At 45.7% G+C, this 21,233-nt stretch overlaps 1 protein-coding gene across 1 annotated transcript in view; it reads right to left on the bottom strand.

The window, feature by feature from the left end:
- The window catches only part of LOC137431468 (complement C3), a 613,976-nt gene that overhangs the window by 331,248 nt on the left and 261,495 nt on the right, over positions 1-21,233 (bottom strand). The window contains exons 16-17 of the mRNA XM_078782039.1: positions 7,150-7,276; positions 182-259 (exon numbers count right to left, since the gene is read on the bottom strand). Coding sequence (XP_078638165.1) covers positions 182-259; positions 7,150-7,276 — 205 coding nt within the window. The remainder of the gene's footprint in view (positions 1-181; positions 260-7,149; positions 7,277-21,233) is intronic.

Genomic DNA, 21,233 nt, shown 5'->3' with positions numbered 1-21,233 from the left:
ACCACGGTCCCTGAAAAAGGCCAACCCCCGCTTGCGGGGAAAAATGGCCTCTAAAGGTGTTTTTTTTTTTTTCATATTACACAGATTTATTCCTCATACCACCCAAAAGGGAGTCTAGAGTATCAGCTCCTTGTTGATAACTAGTTTTTAAAAAGTATTTCAGAAAAAAAAGTTTCCTCACCAAACTCGGAAAGAAACTTTAAGTATTTTTCTGTCGATCTTTTCTTCTTTCTGGATCCATCTATTGAACACTGAAAAACTGCAAAAAATATTCAAGTCGGTGATTAGTATAGAAGTATGCAATGAACCATAACAGTAAAAACAAAAAACTTTCGGCCATAAGTATATTAATGTTTACATGCATAGGGTGGGGGGGGGGGGGGGGGGAGGAGAGTCCATAGCTAGATTGCGTTGTGGATTTAGCTTGGTCGGGGTGCTTGAGTATTTTAGATTTAATGTTGTATCAGGAAAACTGTCAAAAGTAAGTTGTATATTTTATGTAGCAATCGTAATCTAAGAACAATGTATCGTAAATGATTCGTATAGTTATTGCAATTAGATCGTAAGCTCACACAAGGCTCAAAACAAAACGGTGCGGCTCCATAATTCCCCCGAAAGCGTTTCAATCACTAATGGTGTCTTCAATAATTTCACCACTGATCAGTTTCAACATACTGAGAACCTTTAGAGTTTTGAATGACGGTGGAATCAGTATCAGACTCCGAGCTCGATATGCACAGTTCTCTATGTAAAACCACCATTAGGATCAAGGTGAGTTCATCATGTGATGTCACTGGCAAAAAACGAAAATGGGAAAAAAAAAAAATCAAAAATATTTTCCCTTCAAATTAGTTTCTATGGTTTTCAGAATTTTTTTTTTTTTTTGCGTTTGGGATCTTCTAACATCCACCAAATAATGCTGGAAGACGGGACGCCCAGTTTAATGGCCATACAAGGATGGCACACATACACGAATGCATCGGTCTGCATGAGAAACACCAGGGTGACAGTTTGTAGCCGGGTCAACATTCAAACCTAGGCTAGACAGCTCAAGTGCGAGTGTGCATACCTCTAGAGTCTAGACAATCCTGCCAGCCCTCGGTGAATGCAGAATTTTTTTTAAAGCTGGCCTTATATGAAGTTTATGGTACATTTAATTTAAGTTTATGGTTTATGGCATCGTCCCACCATCCCTCAAAATTGCTGCTGTTACCCCCATTCTGAAAAAACCTGGACTAAACCCTGACACCCTAAATAACTTCAGACCCATCTCCAACCTACCCTTTCTGTCAAAGGTTTTGGAACGCGCTGTAGCCACTCAACTCAAACATCACCTCTCTGCCAATAACCTGTATGAAACATTCCAATCCGGATTCCGCTCCAACCACAGTACTGAAACTGCTCTCCTCAAAATCACCAACGACCTTCTCCTCTCCTCTGACGCTGGCAACCTCAACATTCTCATCCTCCTCGACCTCAGCGCCGTCTTTGACACCATCGATCACACCATCCTCCTCACCCGACTTGAAACCACCTTTAACATTACCGGCACTGCCCGCTCTTGGATTAAATCATACCTCTCTGACAGACGTCAGTTCATCTCCATCAATAACTGCAAATCCCCCACTGCTCCCCTCCCCCAAGGTGGCCCCCAAGGTTCAGTTCTTGGCCCCCTCCTCTTCATCCTTTACCTGTCCCCCCTCGGTCACTTAATCCGCCGTCATGGTCTCCAATTCCACTGCTTCGCCGATGACATCCAGCTTTTCATCTCCACCAAGTCCATCTCCACCGCCACCCACTCTATCCTGACAAACTGCATCACTGAAATAAAATCCTGGCTTCAAATCAACTTCCTCAAACTTAACTGTGATAAATCTGAAATAATCATCATTGGCCCAAAAACGCTCACCAAATCCACCCATAACTTTGCCCTCAACATCGACGGTTTCCCAGTATCCACCTCCCCTCACATCCGGAATCTTGGCATCATCTTTGACCAAACCCTCTCCTTCGACAAATACACTAAACAGATCACAAAGACAGCCTTCTTTCACCTGAAAAACATCGCCCGTCTCCGTCCATCCCTCTCCTCCGTGGCTGCAGAAACCCTCATCCACGCCTTCATCACTTCCCGTCTGGACTACTGCAATAGCCTCCTTTATGGTTCACCCTCAACAATCACCAATAAACTCCAATACATTCAGAACTCCGCTGCCCGTCTACTCACCCATTCCCGGACCCGTGACCACATCACCCCCGTCCTTTACAAGCTTCACTGGCTCCCCATCTCCCAGAGAATCCAGTACAAAATCCTCCTCTTGACCTACAAAGCCCTCCATAACCTGGCCCCATCCTACCTGGCTGACCTCCTCTCCAGACACACTCCCACCCGCAACCTCCGCTCTGCTGGTACCAACCTCCTGACCCCCCCCCCCCCCCCCCCCCCCCCCATCCGGACCAAATTTAGATCCTGGGGGGACAGGGCCTTCTCCATCGCTGCTCCCACCCTCTGGAACTCGCTACCTCACACCATCAGAGACTCCTCCTCACTCACCACATTCAAAACATCACTCAAGACCCACCTGTTCAACACTGCATTCAACATTTAACCCACAGCATCTAACCCCTGACTATCTCCTCTCCTTCTCCCTCCTTTGTGCTTTGAATATTTCCCTATTGATTCTTCTTCTTTTTTGCAATTGTCTTTATGTTTTGCTATGCATTATGTTTTGCACTCTGTCAAAGCGTCTTTGGGCTTCCTGAAAAGCGCTATATAAAATAAATGCATTATTAGGTTTACTCTCCATGAAATGGAGAGTAACCTATTATTACTGCTAGAGTTTTTCTTATTATTCTTCCACGCTATTTTGCACCTCCGAAAACTTCATAATTAAGTTTCTCAGCAACCGCTGGACGGATTGACAGGAAATTTTCATCAAATAATCGGCTAGGCTCGTAGAATTTTTAAATGCTAATGATGACGTCATAGGTCACGTGGTATGGGCGCCATCTTGTAAAACACCTTCAACTTTGCCCCTCTGTATCTCCGAAACGGCTCAATGGAAAAATTTGAGGAATGGCTCATTCTAAAGAACTCTGCAATGGGAACAAAAAACATGTGTATTGAGTATATCAAAAATGCTAACGTTAAGAGGTTAGAATTCGTCAAACACAGTTTTTCTCCCCCGAAAAAGAGATTTTTCCCCCAGATGCTTAGTTAAAAAAAACTCAGAATGCGAAAATTTTCGAAGTCATACGTCACATGGTTCGGCCGCCATCTTGTTTTCCGTGAAAAAACACAAAAAACCCTTTTTCTCCGCAACGGCTGAACGGATCGAGCCCAAACTTGGCATGCATATTCGCATACCCATGGCGAACAAAAAAGTCAGCGAGCACGATGTCATCCGACACGTGGTTTCAGAGTTATGACGTTTTCAAATCTCAAACTAGAAATGGAATCACCTCCATAATTTGTGGAGGTATCGAGTGGAAACTTTAGACAAATGTTCCTCATGGGGGGATGTTTAATCGTTACTTGAGACGTTTTTTTAAGTCACATGGTTTGGCCGCAATAAATAATGGAAGTTAAATTTTAAAAAGCTTGTAACTCTTGAACCACTGCATGGATCGACTTGAGTTTTTAATACAATGTAGCTCTCATCGGGTGGAACAAGTGTGCAAAATTTCAAGATGATTGGATGTACGGTCGCGAAGCTAAAGTCTTTATTGTTGAAAGAGGAACAAACACACCATTTTGTCCTGCCAGGCCACATCTCCCAGTGCTTTTGCCATTTCAGTTTTAATTTCCTTTAAAAAACATTTTCTCTGCAATAATAGGGCCGATTGTGATAAAATTTTCACCATAGGAGGCACTCGGTCTGTGGAATATTTTAATGGTAATTATGACGTCGCAGGTCACGTGGTTCGGCCGCCATCTTGTTTTTCGTGAAAACACGAAAACCCCTTTTTCTCTGCAACGGCTGAACAGATCGAGGCCAATCTTTGCAGGCAGAATCGCATGCCCATGACGAACAAAAAAGTCAGCGAGGGCGACGTCATCCGACACATGGTTGCAGAGTTATGACGGTTTAAAGCATGAACCTTTAAAACGTAGCTCCTCCCTCATTTTTGATCCAATCGAGGAGAAACTTCACAGGTCTGTTCAGCATGTCAGTCTACTAAAATGTCATTTTAGAATTTGCGATAGGTCACGTGGTTTGGCAGATATCGTTAATTAAACGATTTTTTTTTTTTAAATGGATATCTCTTGAATCGCTTTATTGATCGACGTGAAACTTCATACTGTAGTAGAAGTCATGAAGAGTAACAAGTGTGCAAAATTTCAAGATGATTGGATGTACGGTCGCGAAGCTATAAGTCTTTATTGTTGAAAGAAGAAGAAACACACCATTTTGTCCTGCCAGGCCACGTCTCACAGTGAGTGCTATTGCCATTTTAAGTTTTAATTTCCTTTAAAAAACATTTTCTCTGCAATAATAGGGCCGATTGAGATAAAATTGTCACCATAGGAGGGATTCGGTCTGTCGAATATTTTAATGGTAAATATGACGTCGTAGGTCACGTGGTTCAGCCGCCATATTGTTTTTCGTGAACACACGAAAAACCCTTTTTCTCTGCAACGGCTGAACAGATCGAGGCCAAACTTTGCAAGCAGAATCGCATGCCCATGACAAACAAAAAAGTCAGCGAGGGCGACGTCATCCGCCACATGGTTTCAGAGTTATGACGTTTTTAAGCATGAACCTTTAAAACCTAGCTCCTCCCTCATTTTTAATCCAATCGAGGAGAAAATTCACAGATCTGTTCAGCATGTCAGTCTACTAAAATGTCATTTTAGAATTTGCGATAGGTCACGTGGTTTGGCAGATATCGTTAATTAAACGAAAATATTTTTTTTTAAATGGATATCTCTTGAATCGCTTTATTGATCGACGTGAAACTTCATACTGTAGTAGGAGTCATGAAGAGTAACAAGTGTGCAAAATTTCAAGATGATTGGATGTACGGTCTCGAAGCTATAAGTCTTTATTGTTGAAAGAAGAAGAAACACACCAATTTGTCCCTGCCAGGACGTGCTCACGATAACGCGATCTCCCGCCGTCATTTCAACAACAAATGAAGTTCCAATTGCAGAATTATCAATAGGTGAGGCATATTAACAAACGAATGAAACAGATTTGCTCCAATTCTGACTATTTTTAACTCGATCGTATTTCACTCAAAGTTATGAGCGCCTGAAGAATAAGAAGAAGCGTTTAGCTTCTCAGATAAAATAAATAATTCTGTCTGCAATTTCAGGTTAATTTTCTTTTTAAAATGGCTTTTTCTGCAATCAGTGCATGGATTGACATGTGTGGATGTGTGTGTGGGTGTGGGTGTGGGGGGGGGGGGGGAGGGGTGTGTGTGTGTGTGTGTGTGGGGGGTGTATGTGTGGAGGGGTGTTCGTGTGGGGGGGAGGGGTGTGGGGGTGGAGGGATGTGTGTGTGTAGGTGGGGGGGGGGGGGTTGGTGTGTGTGTGTGTGTGTTTGGGGGGAGGGGTGTGGGTGGGGGTAGGGGGGATGTGTGTGTGTGTGTGTGTGTGTGTGTGTGTGTGTGTGTGTGTGTGTGTGTTTGGGGTGGGGGGATGTATGTGTGTGTTTGTGTGTGTGTTAGGGGTGGGGGGATATGTGTGTGTGTGTGTGTGTGTGTGTGTGTGTGTGTGTGTGTGTGTGTGTGTGTGTGTGTGTGTGTGTGTGTGTGTGTGTAGGTGGGGGGGGTTGGTGTGTGTGTGTGTGTGTGTGTGTGTTTAGAGGGGTGTGCGTATGGGGGGAGGGGTGTGGTGGGGGTAGGGGGGATGTGTGCGTGTGTTTGTGTGTGTTAGGGGTGGGGGGATTTGTGTGTGCATGTGTGTGTGTGTTGGGGTGGGGGTGGGGGGGGTGTAGAGATGTGTGCGTGTGTCTGTGTGTGTGTGTGTGTGTGTGTGTATGTGGGGGAGGGGGTGGTGTGGAAGGGGATGTGCGTTTGTGTGGATATGTGTGTGTGTGTGTGTTGGGGGTGGGGTGTGTTTGTGTATGTGGAGGGGGGGGTTGGTGTGTGTGTGTGTGTGTGTGTGTGTGTGTGTGTGTGTGTGTGTGTGTGTGTGTGTGTGGAGGGGTGTGTGTGGGGGGGGGGGGAGGGGTGTGGGTGTGTGTGTGGGTGTGTGTGTGGATATGTGTGGATGTGTGTGTGTGTGTGTGTGTGTGTGTGTGTGTGTGTGTGTGTGTGTGTGTTGGGGGTGGGGTGTGTTTGTGTATGTGGAGGGGGGGGGGGGTTGGTGTGTGTGTGTGTGTGTGTGTGTGTGTGTGTTTGGTGTTTGGGGGGAGGGGTGTGGGTGGGGGTAGGGGGGATGTGTGTGTGTATGTGTGTGTGTGTGTGTGTGTGTGTGTGTGTGTGTGTGTGTGTGTGTGTGTGTGTGTGTGTTGGGGGTGGGGGGATGTATGCATGTGTTTGTGTGTGTGTTAGGGGTGGGGGGATATGTGTGTGTGTGTGTGTGTGGGGGGGGGGGGGTTGGTGTGTGTGTGTGTGTGTGTGTGTGTATGTGTGTGTGTGTGTGTGTTTAGAGGGGTGTGCGTATGGGGGGAGGGGTGTGGTGGGGGTAGGGGGGATGTGTGCGTGTGTTTGTGTGTGTTAGGAGTGGGGGGATTTGTGTGTGTGTGTGTGTGTGTGTTGGGGTGGGGGGGGGGTGTAGAGATGTGTGCGTGTGTTTGTGTGTGTGTGTGTGTGTGTGGGGGGGGTGTGTTTGGAAGGGTGTGCATGTGGGGGAGGGGTGTGGGTGTGGGTGTGGGAGGGGGTAGGGGGGATGTGTGTGTGTGTGTGTGTGTGTGTGTGTGTGTGTGTGTGTGTGTGTGTGTGTCGGGGTTGTATCCAAGGGGGTTGTGTCAAAGCATGTCCAATGAAAGTGGGGTTGTATCACAAGTGGGGTTGTATCAAAAGTGGGGTTGTATCAACAGTGGGGTTGCATCAAAAGTGGGTGCGAGTAAACCGGTCATCACTGCCAGCAGTTTTAAAGTGGCAGTTCTAGTTATTATTATTATTATTATTTAAAAGGTTCTTCAGTTGCAGTACTATTTTAGGATGTTGATATTGGAGTTAGTTATAGGCAGGTTCAACCTTTGTCTGTGCTCCTGTTGCCGTTGGTTGCTGCAAAGATGAGGCCAGAATCATGGAAGACTCCCAAAGCATCTTTTCCTCCTCCAGGAGTACAAGTTCTGTCAAATGCTTCCAAAGCAGCAAACACCTGTACAAACATGTCTTTATTATTCACCAGTATAGTTGCATTATACATGCAAACTAGAACTGCACTCGGTAGAGAGCATACATCCACCAAGCTGACCAGTTTACGTTTTGTATCCCACCGATAGGTCGGATCTGCCCACAACTTTTTGAGATTCACAACTTTACAAAGAAACAGACAAACAATCAGACAGGTGTGAAAACATAGCCTCCATCCACCTTCTGTGGCGGAGGTAAAGAGCAGAGTTACACCAAACAACCTAGCTTATACCTTTACCTATCTAAACACAGTGCAAGAGCGCCCAATCAGAATCATCCGCCGAAGGTAGAGAAAGTGAGATATTAGAGCAGGGCGTGGTCGTTGTGACCTTGACCTCTTTGCTCACCCTGGGTGGGCCGACGAGCCCACGCTGCTCATTCGCAGAGGGAAGGGGTACAAAGAAGGAATACTGGTTTTGTCTCTGGTGCATATTGAAGAGGTGTAAGGAGGAAACTGGAAAGAGGTGCATATCTGTGGGTTTGTCCTGAAAAGGACGGTTTGCGGCTGTGCCTACGTTGAGGTCCTGCGTCCAAAGTAGATGATCAGACAAGAGAGAGAAAGAACATGTGAGGAGACAAATTTACTTACTGCGTGAGGTGAGAGATTAACTTATGTGTGCAGTGATAATTGGCTTGGCCTTAATGAACGCGCCCTGCCTGAATCGCTCGCTCACCCAGCGCTCCATCCTGCAAACTCGGTCCACAGCTCCAGCTCTGACCTGCCTTCCTCAATATTCCCGCCGACCAAGTCAAAATATCCTCTAGACAAAGATCCTTTGGCCAAAGATCCTCTCGCCGCTTGGGCGGGAGCAGAGCTTAGGTGCGGATCGAAAGAGTCACGAGGCGTGGTTAATGGAATTTGCAGAGAGCCCATTGGTGCACACCCAATTTATCCAGGGATGGCACCACCCACTTGAGCCTCCAGTCATTCAACTGCCGTCATTACCTCCCAGACGACCCCACAAGTCAAAACTGTGCAATTAACACATGGCTGGCGTATTTTGCTGCTGTGCTTTCCCAGCACAAACGTACACTGGAAGCCTAATTAGCTTTACAGGTAAGCGAAGCGTCAGGGCTACTACATTTTCTACTACTACTAATAGCCAATTAGCACACATTTGCACTAAGTGATAATGAGGTCTGAACGTCCATGTCAGAAGTGCCTGCTGCCGGCACATCACGCCATCGTTCTCGTTGCTCCAAAGGCGGCGGCAGACGTCTGTTGTGATTGTGATTGACGCGGTGGTAGAGGCGGCATGGCAGGGGAGCTATGGTTGAGGCGGAGTTGTGGTTTGTATTGTGGTTCAGATGTCATGATTTGAGCAATGGAGAGCGTGTATTATGAGCTTGTATTATGTTCTAATAATCAGAGAGTATGCTAGTACTATGTAGGGATGTAGGGATCTATGTAGGGATGGCGCAGAAGAAAATGTCGCTCCCATCTGCTACATACAAAACGAAAGTTGGATTATCTTCTTTAAAAAGTCGCTTAGGCTACACATAAGAGCCTACCTGGTCTGTTCAGCTGATTGTCGAGGTAGGGATCACTTTTCAGTTCTCCAGACCAAGGCAAAAGCAAAATAAAGCAAAAGAACAAGATCGGTCAAACCCGGGAATTCATCTTCTTGTATAATGTGCAGTGTTTATAAATGTGTTTTAATTATTTTATTAGTGTAGTGTGGTGATGTAGCATTTGTAGGAAGAGTGTGGTGGAGATTAGAGTGGTGTGACAATTTAGTTCTGGCACGTGATTTGAATTGGGTTTTGGCCCACATATGAAAATTAAGGATCAAAACCAATGTAGCTCGATGGTGATCAAGTTTAACTTTAAAGTGGGGAATAAACGAGAGTGAAAGAGGGGAAAACCCTAACTATAATCCCACACAATGCATATTGACTCAATAAACACACTACACAAAAGGTGAGGACTATCTGACGATTACTAATGAAAGAACTAACTAGGGACCTGTATGGTCCCTAAGGCACAGCTGTAAGGATGAAGGACGGGAACAGTGGTGAGTTTGAGGTGAAGGTGGGAGTGCATCAGGGGTCGGTACTAAGTCCACTACTATTTGTAGCTGTGATGGAGGTGCTGGCTCGGAACGTAAAGGAGGGTTTACCGTGGGAGTTGTTGCATGCAGATGATCTGGTGTTGATTGCAGAAAGTATTGATGGACTGAAGGAGAAGATGAACAAGTGGAAGGAATGTATGGAGACAAAAGGTCTGAAGGTGAATATCGGAAAAACGAAGGTGATGGCAAGTGGTAAAGCATGTGGTGAGGTGGAAAGAACTGGGAAGTGGCCATGTGCTGTGCAGGAAGGGTGTCAGAGTGAATTCCATTCAATGTACAATGTGCGCTGAGTGGGTTCATCAAAAATGTGGTTTGAGAGGGTCATTAACCAGTGTGGCAGCTACATTCAAGTAAGTGTAAGGTGTGCACAGAGGGAGCTGCAGCTGGAGGAAATGTTGAGTTGGATCTTGGAGACGGTGTGAAGCTAGAAGGTGTGAAAACATTTTGTTACCTAGGAGACATGCTGAATGGAGAAGTTGGATCAGACTCGGCAATGGTTGCTGGAGTGAGATGTGCATGGAAGAAGTTTCGGGAACTGAGTGGCGTGCTGACTAGGAGGGGAGTGTCGTTGAAGCTGAAGGGAAAGGTGTATGCTGCATGTGTGAGAAGTGTTATGATTCATGGGAGCGAGACATGGGTAATGAACGTAGAGCAGCAACGAAGGCTGGAAAGGGTGGAAATGCGAATGGTTCCGTGGATTTGTGGAGTATCATTGAGAGAGAGGAAGACAAATGATGAATTGCGAAAGATGATGGGAATAGAGCCTGTGATGGATGCTGTGAAGAGAAACAGTTTGGAGATTGTTTGGGCATGTGTTGAGGAAGGATGAAAGTGACTGGTTGAGAAGAGTGATGGAAATGAATGTAGAAGGAAGTAGAGGACGGGGAAGACCGAGAAAGACTTGGCTAAAGATGGTCGAAGAAGAAATGCGGGCAAGGGGGTTAACAAGGGGAGATGCAGAAAATAGGACAAAATGGAGAAGATTGTCATGGGGACCGCAAGGCTAACCCCCGCTCTTGCAGGGAAAATAGCCTTAAAATGCCTGTTGTTGTTGTTTGTTGGACCTGTATGGTGGTTGCTGTTGCCTGGGGAATGACGGTTTTGTAGGACCGTCACAATATTATAAACCACAAACACATAGGATTACCTTTTTAAAAAGTCACTACTGCTGTTTAACACAAACCTGAAAGAAATCTGGAGGAATCCTGACATCCTTGAGGCATTATGTGTTTATTGCATCCACCACAGACAAGAGGACCACAGCCTAGATCTACTGTATTCTATATACCTCAAATAAGATAACAAAACCCCTCCTCCTGCTCCCATAGGGAGCACTAGTATAAATAAATAAATCAAATAATAAATATAAATAAATAACAAATTAATTACTGAATTAATAATTTGACACAGGAAGCAGCCATTAGGCCTATCAAAGCATATGTTAATATTAGTAACCGATGGTTGTTTGTCCGTGCTCCATCCTTTTTAAATGCTGAGCGTCAAGCAAGAAGCAGCAAGTACAATTTTAAAAATATTTGGTATGACTCAGCCAGAGTTCAAACCACCGACCTACCAGACTCAGAGTAAAATCTCTAACCATTATTGTCGTGAAATTGTGTGTAAGTCCAAGCCCAGGTGTCATGCGCCTTCTGTCCACTGCGCGACAGTTATAAAGATCTTGGACATTAAGCGCAGCGATCATTCCTGTGACATATATTGTGTGTTACGTAGGTGCATGCTTAGAATGGTATGTACAATCACTTTGCTCAATGCTTGCTTGTAAACCCATTATCGATCCAGATGAATGCTGAGTACTGATATGATATTTGCTGATTCTCTTTACCGGTAGTGCTAGGGATCGAATCAGATTAAACTCATGATCTGAGACAATGTTGCATCCTTGATTTTACAACAATTAATCTCAATCCATCTCTTGTCTTGATCGAGATCGTCATGTCTCATAAGTTGCTACAAGTACCTACCTTCGGAGGAGACCCTCAGGTGCCGGACGCGTCTGCCCAGCTCAAACACTGGTTGCATCTGCTGACAAGCTACCTGGGAATCCAAGCGGATCTCACGGACGAGATCAAGCTAGCTGTTCTTAATTCCCACGTGACGCATTCCGTTTATGAGTACATTTCTCAATGTGACACGTTTGCCGCCGCCGAGGCTGAGCTACGTCGAATTTACATTAAGACTCGGAGTGTGGTCTACACTCGCTACCAGTTCGCTTCACGGCGACAGGACCCTTCGGAATCCATCGATCACTTCGTTCAGGAACTTCGCCGTTTAGCTAAAGACTGTACAGCTGAAGTTCGGATGCACGAACAGGTGTGTGATGATCTTATGCGTGATTCTTTTGTTTCGGGGATCTACTCGCCAATAATACGTCAAAGATTGCTGGAGACGAAGGATCTAAGGCTAAAGAAGGCTCATGAGTTGGCACTCGTGCTTCACGAGGCACAGACACAATCGGAAGCATACGACCGCCCGTACGTCACGGCAGGCTTAACTGGTGAGAAATGACCGGAGAGTGCTGCTATTGCGGAGCGAACGGATGCTGAACCTCCGCTGGAATCAGGGACAACGGAAGCTTCCGAAGCTTCAGGCACAAGCAGCTGTCTGCAGGGAGTAATGCTAAGTGCTTTTTCTGCGGAAACCGGATTCATTTGAGGTCAGTTTGCCCGGCGCGAGAAGCGACGTGTCACTCGTGCTCACGGAGAGGCCATTTTGCAAAGGTATGCCGCTCGTCACGAGGCCGGCGAACTCGCTCGACACTGTCCATGATCCTCTCACCGCCCAAGGCACAATCGGCACCCCGCGCGGCGTTGCTGGGATCATATCCCCGCACGGGCCTCGAGCGGCTTCACGTGCGACCTTGACTGGGATCATTTCACCGCACGGGGCTCGTTCGGCTCCACGCTCGATGCTGGCCGGCGTCGGGCCCACGCGCGTGGCTTGATCGCCACCTCTGGATGTCTCGACAACTTCCAGGCTGCCCGGACTGTCCAGCGCTGTTGTCCCAGTTATGATTGAGGGACAGATGGTAAACACCTTGATCGACATGGGTTCAACTGATAGCTACATTGACATGCGACTCGTCCAGAAGCATGGCTGGGCGATTCTCGGGACATCGCGCCATATTTTCATGGCTTCCCAGGCCCTATGGATGCGTACTAAAGCAGAATGTCGGCTGAAGCTAGTGATAAATGGCCGGATGTTTCCGGATGTTCATTTAATGGTCTTACTGACGTTATGTGCAGAAGTTTTGTTGGGACATGATTTTCTCCGTCGTCATGGTCGGTTAGAAATGGAATTTGGTGGTGATAATACTGTTGCGGATATGGGATTTGCATCCATCCATATCCGCTTGTAAATATTCCCCTATTTCCTCAATACTTCCCAACTCTCCCCAATCCCCCATTCCCTAGTCCCATTTTCTGTAAACAACACTCTGTAGACCCGATCTCCCCCTATTTCCCCCATTAAATGTCGCACCCAGGTTCACTGCATCTCATGTAAGACAACTATAGGACATCTTGCTAGTTATTCTTAGTCTATGTCAGTTAAGGATTCGTTTCCATTAATTCTGACCCTTCGTTGCACCAGAATGTGATTGTATGGCACCGTTAGGAAGTTTAGGACCTCCCAATACCTCCCCGCAGCTCTTCCTCACAGTTCAGCAACAACAACAACAACAACAACGAGCGAAGGGAGTGCGCGTCCTCACTCCGGCTTGGTTGGTAGGGGCGATGGGAGGGCACCAGGCCTTCCCAACGAGCCGCCATGGAACATGTGCTCGACGGGGTTACCAAACAGGGGCTCCCTGTCAGCTCTTCGTCAAGGGCGGAGCCCGGTAACCCCCGCACCCAATGGAAGCGGCGGACCGGCCCCAGTGGGGCGGAACCAACCAGCCGAGGGCGTGTCACTCCCCGCTGAGCATGCGCAGTGAGAGGGAGGTGACGCCAGATGCGCGCTGAGCTTGGAGCAAGCAAGACGTCCCCTCCGAGCGCTGTGACACCTCCCTGCATCTTTTGGACCGTGCTTTATCCTGTCCCCAAGCCAAGGTGCACCTTGTGCTATCGACCTACCTGTCCCTTCCTGCCATCAATCCCTGTGTAAGTCTACCTTGTCCGTTTTTCCGTGGTCTGTCTGGGTTAAGATAAGACGGTATTTAAGTGCCCATCTCTTCTGTGTCTTTACCTCACTCTGCCTTGTAATCTACCCCCTTTTCTCCACCACTGTAATTATACCCTCCTCCAGAGGTCTTGAGAACTGTACCCCTTGCGTCGTTTCCTCTTTCCCAGTCGTCGTGTCCTTTCCATCATTGATTTAGCATAGCGCGATTTGGCCAATGTCTGGGTGAATCGGGTGGTGTAAGGGAAGAAAAGGGGAGCAACTGTTCGGCCGCGGTAATACCACTGCTCGGTAAATAACATCCTAATCCGCGGTCCGTAACAATACTCTTTCTGTATGTGCTCTGGCCGGGATGGAAATAGAACCCCTGTCGCTGTTTCCCAATTTGACTCCTGACTGCACCCCGGTCACCGTTAAATCACGACGATACTCAAGGGCTGACACGCAATTTATTGCTGAGGACACGAGTCGACTTCTAAAAGAGGGAATAATCGAACCTAGTCGATCGCCTTGGAGAGCCCAAGTTTTGGTAGTCCAGACCGAAAAACATCGCAAACGCATGGTAATCGACTACTCGCAGACTATAAATAGATTTACAGAATTGGATGCCTACCCACTCCCAGGATTGGATTCCCTGGTCCGACAGGTGGCACAGTACCAGGTGTACAGCACTTTAGATCTCCGAAGTGTGTATCATCAAATTCCAATTGCGGCGGCCGATCACATCTACACTGGGTTTGAATCCGGACAGCGGTTGTACCAGTTCACTCGTTTGCCTTTCGGAGTCACAAACGGGGTTCATGCTTCAAAACGGCCATCGATGACATAATTGCGAAGGAACAATTAACAGATGTCTTTGTTTACTTGGACAACCTAACGGTTTGTGGGTACGATCAAGCTCATCATGATGCTAATCTGCAGCGCTTCCTCAAGGTTGCGTGCAAGTACTGGCTGACTTTGAACGAGGCTAAATGTCGCTATTCGACTCGGACTATAGATCTCCTGGGGTACACCGTGACCCAGGGCACAATCACCCCAGACAAAGAGCGACTGCGACCCTTGCTCGACATGGCCCCGCCACATGATCATGCTTCTTTGAAGCGTGACCTCGGGCTGTTTGCACATTATTCAAAGTGGGTCCAAAATTTCTCTGAAAAGCTCTGTCCCCTTGTGGATTGCAAAGTGTTCCCCATGTGTCATGCCGCCAAGGTCGCTTTCCATGGACTGAAGTCAGACATAGCTGGCGCCACTGTGTCGTCTATAGATGAAAACATTCCCTTTGTTTTGGAAAGCGATGCATCGGACCACGCGATAGCTGCCATGCTCTCTCAAGGGGGGCAACTTGTGGCCTTGTTTTCAAGAACTCTCTCCTCCACGGAGAAACGTCACTCATCTGTCGAAAAAGAAGCGTACGCCATAGTTGAGTCTATTAGGCGTTGGAGACCATATTTACTTGGTAAACGTTTTGAAGTCATCACTGATCAGCAAAGTGTCGCTTTCATGTACGACACACGCCATTCCCAGCGCATTAAGAACGAGAAAATCACTCGGTGGCACATAGAATTAGCAGATTATTGCTTCAGCATCAAGTATCGCCCGGGGCGGGATAATCTCGCAGTGGACGCATTATCATGCCCAGCTGTGTGCGCGAGTCTCACCTCCTTTGAAGATCTGAGTGTTCTTCATGAAACGTTGTGCCACCCTGGTGTGACTCGTCTGGCTCATTATGTGCGCAGTCGCAATTTGCCCTACTCTGTTGAGGACATTGGTCAGCTATGTCGCACTTGTTCCATTTGTGCTGAATTCAAACCTCGTTTCAACAAACCACAGATGGGTACGCTGATCCAGGCTACTCAGCCATGGGAGAGATTGGCTATGGACTTCAAAGGGCCCCTACCGGCTTCGAGTCTACCTGCTAGTCCTAGTCTACCGGCTTCGGGTAGCTCACGCTACCTTCTCACGATAGTCGACGAGTTCTCCAGATTCCCTTTTGCTTTTCCGTGCAGCGATATGTCCGCTGGGACGGTTATCCGGTGTCTGCAGATTTTGTTTTCCATGTTCGGGAATCCAGCCTATGTACACACCGATCGAGGTGCAGTGTTTAGGTCCCAAGACGTGCGAACCTTTTTGCTCCAGCGAAATATCGCTTCTAGCTATACTACTCAGTACAGGCCATAGGTGAACGGTCAGGTGGAAAGATTTAATGGCATTATATGGAAGGCCATTACTCTGGGCCTTAAGACCCGTGGACTAGGACTAGACTGATGGACCTGGATGGTACACGGGGCGTTGAATTCGATCAGGACTTTATTGTGCACCGCTACAAATCAAACTCCTCACGATCGTCTGTTTTGTTACTCGCGCCGTTCAGGTGCTGTCCGACCTTTGCCGGGCTGGCTTGCCGAGCCCGGACCGGCTTTCCTCAAATGCGCAGTTCGCCCGAGTAAATACGACCCGCTCTTCGACAAGGTTCATATTCTTCAAACCAATCCTGAGCACGCTCGAGTGCTGCTGCCAAATGGATGCGAGTCTACGGTTTCGGTGTGTCATCTTGCTCCACGCGGGGATACCGCTCGGCCGGAGCTCAGCCCGGGGAATCCGATGATGGGGAATTCACCGTCAACCCTGCCCCCGCACGCGCCTGATCCGATCGACATTGAGGTGTCGCCGCCATCACCCGAGATAGGCAGTTATCCCGACGAGGGTGAATTCAGACTCGCGGTTGAAGCCCCAGATGTGTAGATGTGTATCGAACGCGCGCCGGAAGCGAAATTCGCCGTCCCGATCGCTTCGGCTGGGATTAACATAAATCGCTGCTTTATGTAACCATCTGCTAACTGAAGTTTCCTGTATAATACTACTACAAGCGCAACATAGCTTGCTAGCTTGGTTCTAACCACGGGGGGGGGGGGGGGGGGGGGGGTAGTGTAGTTTTAACGCCGGGGTGAATGTCGTGAAATTGTGTCGAAGTCCAAGCCCAGGTGTCATGCGCCTTCTATCCACTGCGCGGCAATTATAAAAATCTTGGACATTAAGCGCAGCGATTCCTGTGACATATATTGTGTGTTACATAGGTGCATGCTTAGAATGGTACGTACAATCACTTTGCTCAATGCTTGCTTGTGCTCGGTTGTAAACCCATTATCGATCCAGATGAATGCTGAGTACTGATATGATATTTGCTGATTCTCTTTACAGGTATTGCTAGGGATCGATTCAGATTAAACTCATGATCTGAGACAATGTTGTATCCTTGATTTTACAACAATTATGATAAAGCCACTGAGTCTGGTATGGTAAAGTGTATACAGTCACGTGAAAAAGTAAGTACACCCCATCTAAAGTTTTGACTTTTTCAACATATTTCAACATACAGCTATTTGATCTTCATTTCAACAATATTGATAGATAAAGGTGATATAATATAACAAATATCATGAAACATTTACATTTTGTAGTCCATTGTATAATTTAAATAAACATAAATGCAAATTTCGCATGTGGAAAAAGTAAGTACACCCTTGGCTCTAATAGGTGGTATTGCCCCTTTGGCAGAAACAACCTCAAGTAGGCGTTTCTTATTACTGTCTACCAGTCTCTGACATCGACTGGGAGTAATTTTTGCGCATTCCTCCATGCAGAATTATTTCAGCTGTGTGATGTTTGAGGGGTTTCTTGCATGCACAGCTCGTTTCAAATCCCCCACAACATCTCGATGGGATTTAGATCCGGGCTTTGACTTGGCCATTCCAGAACCCTCCATTTCTTTCTTTTCAGCCATTCCTTGGTGGATTTACTGGTATGTTTAGGGTCATTGTCATGTTGCAAGGTCCACCTTCGGTTGAGCTTCAACTTGCCGACAGATGGCCTCATATTATCCTCAAGCACTCTCTGGTACAATGAAGAATTCATAGTGGATTCTATGATGCTGAGCTGCCCAGGCCGTGATGCAGCAAAGCTGCCCCAAACCATAATATTTCCACCACCATGCTTTACAGTTGGTATCAGGTTATTGTGGTCAAATGCTGTCTTTGGTTTTCGCCAAACATGTCTTCTGGTACTGTGGCCAAATAGCTCTACCTTTGACTCATCTGTCCAGAGCACATTGTTGCAGAAGTGCTGGTCTTTGCCGAGGTGTTCATTGGCAAACTTTAGTCTTGCCCTGATGTTCTTTCTGGGCAGCAAAGGTTTCCTCCTGGCACACCTCCCATGTAGATCAAATTTGTGTAGCCTCTTTCTAATGGTAGACTCATGCACTTTGACATCAACAGTGGCAAGAGCTACCTGTAGGTCCCGTGATGACATTCTGGTGTTCTTAGAGACTTTTTTCAGCATCTTGTGGTCTGCTCTCGGGCTGAACTTGCTGGGGCGGCCTGGCCTGAACAAGTTGGCAGTTGTTTGGAATCTTCTCCACTTGTAGATGATCTTCCGGACAGTCGAATGATTGATTTCAAATTCTTTGGAGATCTTTTTAAATCCCTTCCCAGACTCGTAGGCATCCATAACCTTCTTTCTGAAGGCCTCAGAGAGCTCTTTTGATCTAGGCATGGTGACGCCGCACACTTCAACAACAAAGAGCAAACCAAACTAAATGTCTGAGGTTTAAATAAGACAGGTTCCTCCAAGATCCTCTCTAACGATGTTCTAATAATCTAATCATTTGCACCTGAGCTGGTGCACCTGATTCTAATTTTAGGGATTTGAAGTAGTGATAAATGTCGGGGTGTACTTACTTTTTCCACATACAAAATTTGCATTTATGTTTATTTCATTCATACAATGGACTACAAAATGTAAATGTTTCATGATATTTGTTATATTATATCACCTTTATCTGTCAATATTGTTGAAATGAAGATCAAATAGCTGTATGTTGAAATATGGTGAAAAAGTCAAAACTTTACATGGGGTGTACTTACTTTTTCACGTGACTGTATACTTACATCAATAAGTAACTCGTGTATTAATTGCGTGTTGGTTATGAAGATGCTAAAACATATAAACAACACCGATCGTCTAACAATGGCATAGCTGAGCTTGTTTGATACTTTAGTTGAAGAAGATAGTATGACCTGGGTGGGGATACCAGTTAGCAGTTAGCAAATAATGCAAGTACGAATTTTTTTTGACATTAGGCATGGACAGCCGGTTCGTGAATAACTTGGGTAAAAAAACGGCGAATGGCAATTGATGAACCAATAAATTCCACATTCGTGTGCCATCTTCAGTCGAACATCAGGCATTGACAGCAGGTTCGTGAGGGACTTTTTTTTTCTTTCTTTTTTTGTATACAGAATCGACGCTTGTATAAGAGATAAAGTGACTCAGCATACATCGTCTTGCACAGAAAACGCACCCATTCTGAATGTTGCTATATCCAGCGAATGGCGATATTGCAAATGGGGAATCCAAGAATGTCACCAATGGAAACCCTTACATCATTTTCTCATTCTGCTTTTAATTCAATATCTCTATATTAGTCCAGCAGATTTGTGATTGAATTGTGCACTTTATGGTAAAAGCAATACATCTGGCACAATGATTCTATATACCCTAAAGTTTCTTTTCAAATCGGGACCCATCTTGAAGGTCACGTGATTTGACCTTGGCGGCCATTTTAAATTCGGCAATTTTGATTTGCGAGAATGGGCCGCCATACCGTTCACGGATTGTAAACTTACACATTGATGCGCGCCTATGTTTAAAATGTAAATGTGGGATTATTTCGCAGGATGCTGACTTTGGTAGGTATAAACCATTTATAAATGTGTATTAGAATAGTGATATGACTGACAGATGATAAAGATCTGCACTTTCCATGCAGTCAGAGATTCCATTCATTCTCAATTGTTTGTTTACATTTTGTAAAACACCAGATGGCGTCATTTCACCTATTTCATAATACTTATTATTATTTCTGCTTATTATTATTTATAATACTTATTATTATTATTATTTCAAAATAATACTATGAAATATCATGCTATATACATTATCTGAACAAGTGAGATACCCATGCTACACACGGGTGGGAGGCCGGAAGCAAACAGGCAATGCAGATATGGTGAATGCTAAAGCTTGAAACACATAAATTCCACATTCCTGTATCACCTTCAGTCGCACATCAGACATGGACAGCAAGTTCGTGAAGGACTTCCATGAAAAACGTACCCGTTCGCAAACAACCGGGTACGTTCATGTATAGAAACATCGATCCTGGGTCCGTGGCAAATCTGCATATGGCGATCCGCAAAGGTCACGTTCAGAAAGTAGAAACCATTACGGCATGTCGTCATTCACTTGAACTCAATTTCTCTTTTTTCATTCCAAACAACATAACTCCAATCACAAATTAATCACAAAATAAACTTTTAACAACATTGTTAATGTTTCCTTCATTGTAAAAACTACCAAGTCAACAGTTAAAAGGATTTTGAGCCGATCGGTGTTACGGCCTTGGCAAGATCGATGGAGACAGCGATCTGTTAGCATATGCACCGCCCAAATAGCTACGTGGAATTCTCTCATGTGGAGATTAAACTCACGTCATTTGAACTTTGGCCGAGGTCATTATTTACTTTTAGTGATGTTTATATACGAATCATAAAGAAGATAATTGGTTTTGGGTCGTCCTTTCCGCATATCTCGTGGGATTGTGAGCTGGAGAGACGTCCGTGATGGCGGGGAGGGGGTTGGAATTCTCTCAAGCAGGGATTCAACCCATGTCCTTCTAAAAGGTCTTTGTCCGAGGTCACTGAGTCCGATTGGTGCAGCTGTGCAGCGATCAGTGCAGGCGTTTGTGCGGCACCCGGGAAAACAACTTCGTCACAATGAAAACATCGTCACAATGAACGTTATGCGAACGCGAATGTTATGCGGAGTCCAAACCTGAGAATGCTTGAGACCAAAGCTGAAATTGGAAAAATTAAATAGCCTATTTTACTCTTGGGGATCCCAGGATTACCCACCCAAAATATCGTTGCGATCGGTTCAGCTGTTTTTGCGGTACCTTCGAACGGACAGACAGACAGACAGACGGACAGACATTTGGTGAATTATAGTGAGATTACAAATGTACCCTCCAATATTATCAAAAAGGTCCTTTCAATTTCTTGGAATTAATTTTGACAGCCCGCATTTCCTCTGTCGAAAAAAGGGTCAAGTTATGCAACGTCATGCCACGTCTAAAAAAAGTATGTAATGGAAAGCCATAGTAGTCAGAATTGTCAAATTTTTATTATCCGTTAATAACCTATTCAAATGTGTGTATTTTTTGTATTTGAAGGCAAAAAATCGACCACAATGTGGACTCTATTTTACATTTTAAAGATATTTTTCAGCGCAATCCATTCTCCTCTAATTTTTTGAACATTTAAGGTCGATGTGGGTGGGGTAAAATAGGCCTAAATCTCAATTGTTCAATAATCTTTTATGATGGGAATTCAAGGGATATATATTTTTTTGCAATACTGTTATTGCGTTACATGTCACTACCATATGTATGATACTTTCACATAGTTTTTGTGTTATACAGGTAGAGTAGCGTAGAATAGAGAAGAGCACAGTAGAATAGATTAACAAAGTCACTTTCTACCATGGCCAAGCGTTTCCTGCTGATCGATCCTGCCCATTCAAGCAGGCCAAATCAACCCAAGAAAACTGCATCCACCGACTGGGAGCTGTGTGCACTGTGCCAGAAAGACACTGGGGATG

Source organism: Myxine glutinosa, chromosome 7 (genome assembly GCF_964187855.1).
Source record: "Myxine glutinosa chromosome 7, kmMyxGlut1.1, whole genome shotgun sequence".
Lineage (NCBI taxonomy): Eukaryota > Metazoa > Chordata > Myxini > Myxiniformes > Myxinidae > Myxine > Myxine glutinosa.
This window is presented reverse-complemented; position numbering and strand designations above follow the sequence as displayed.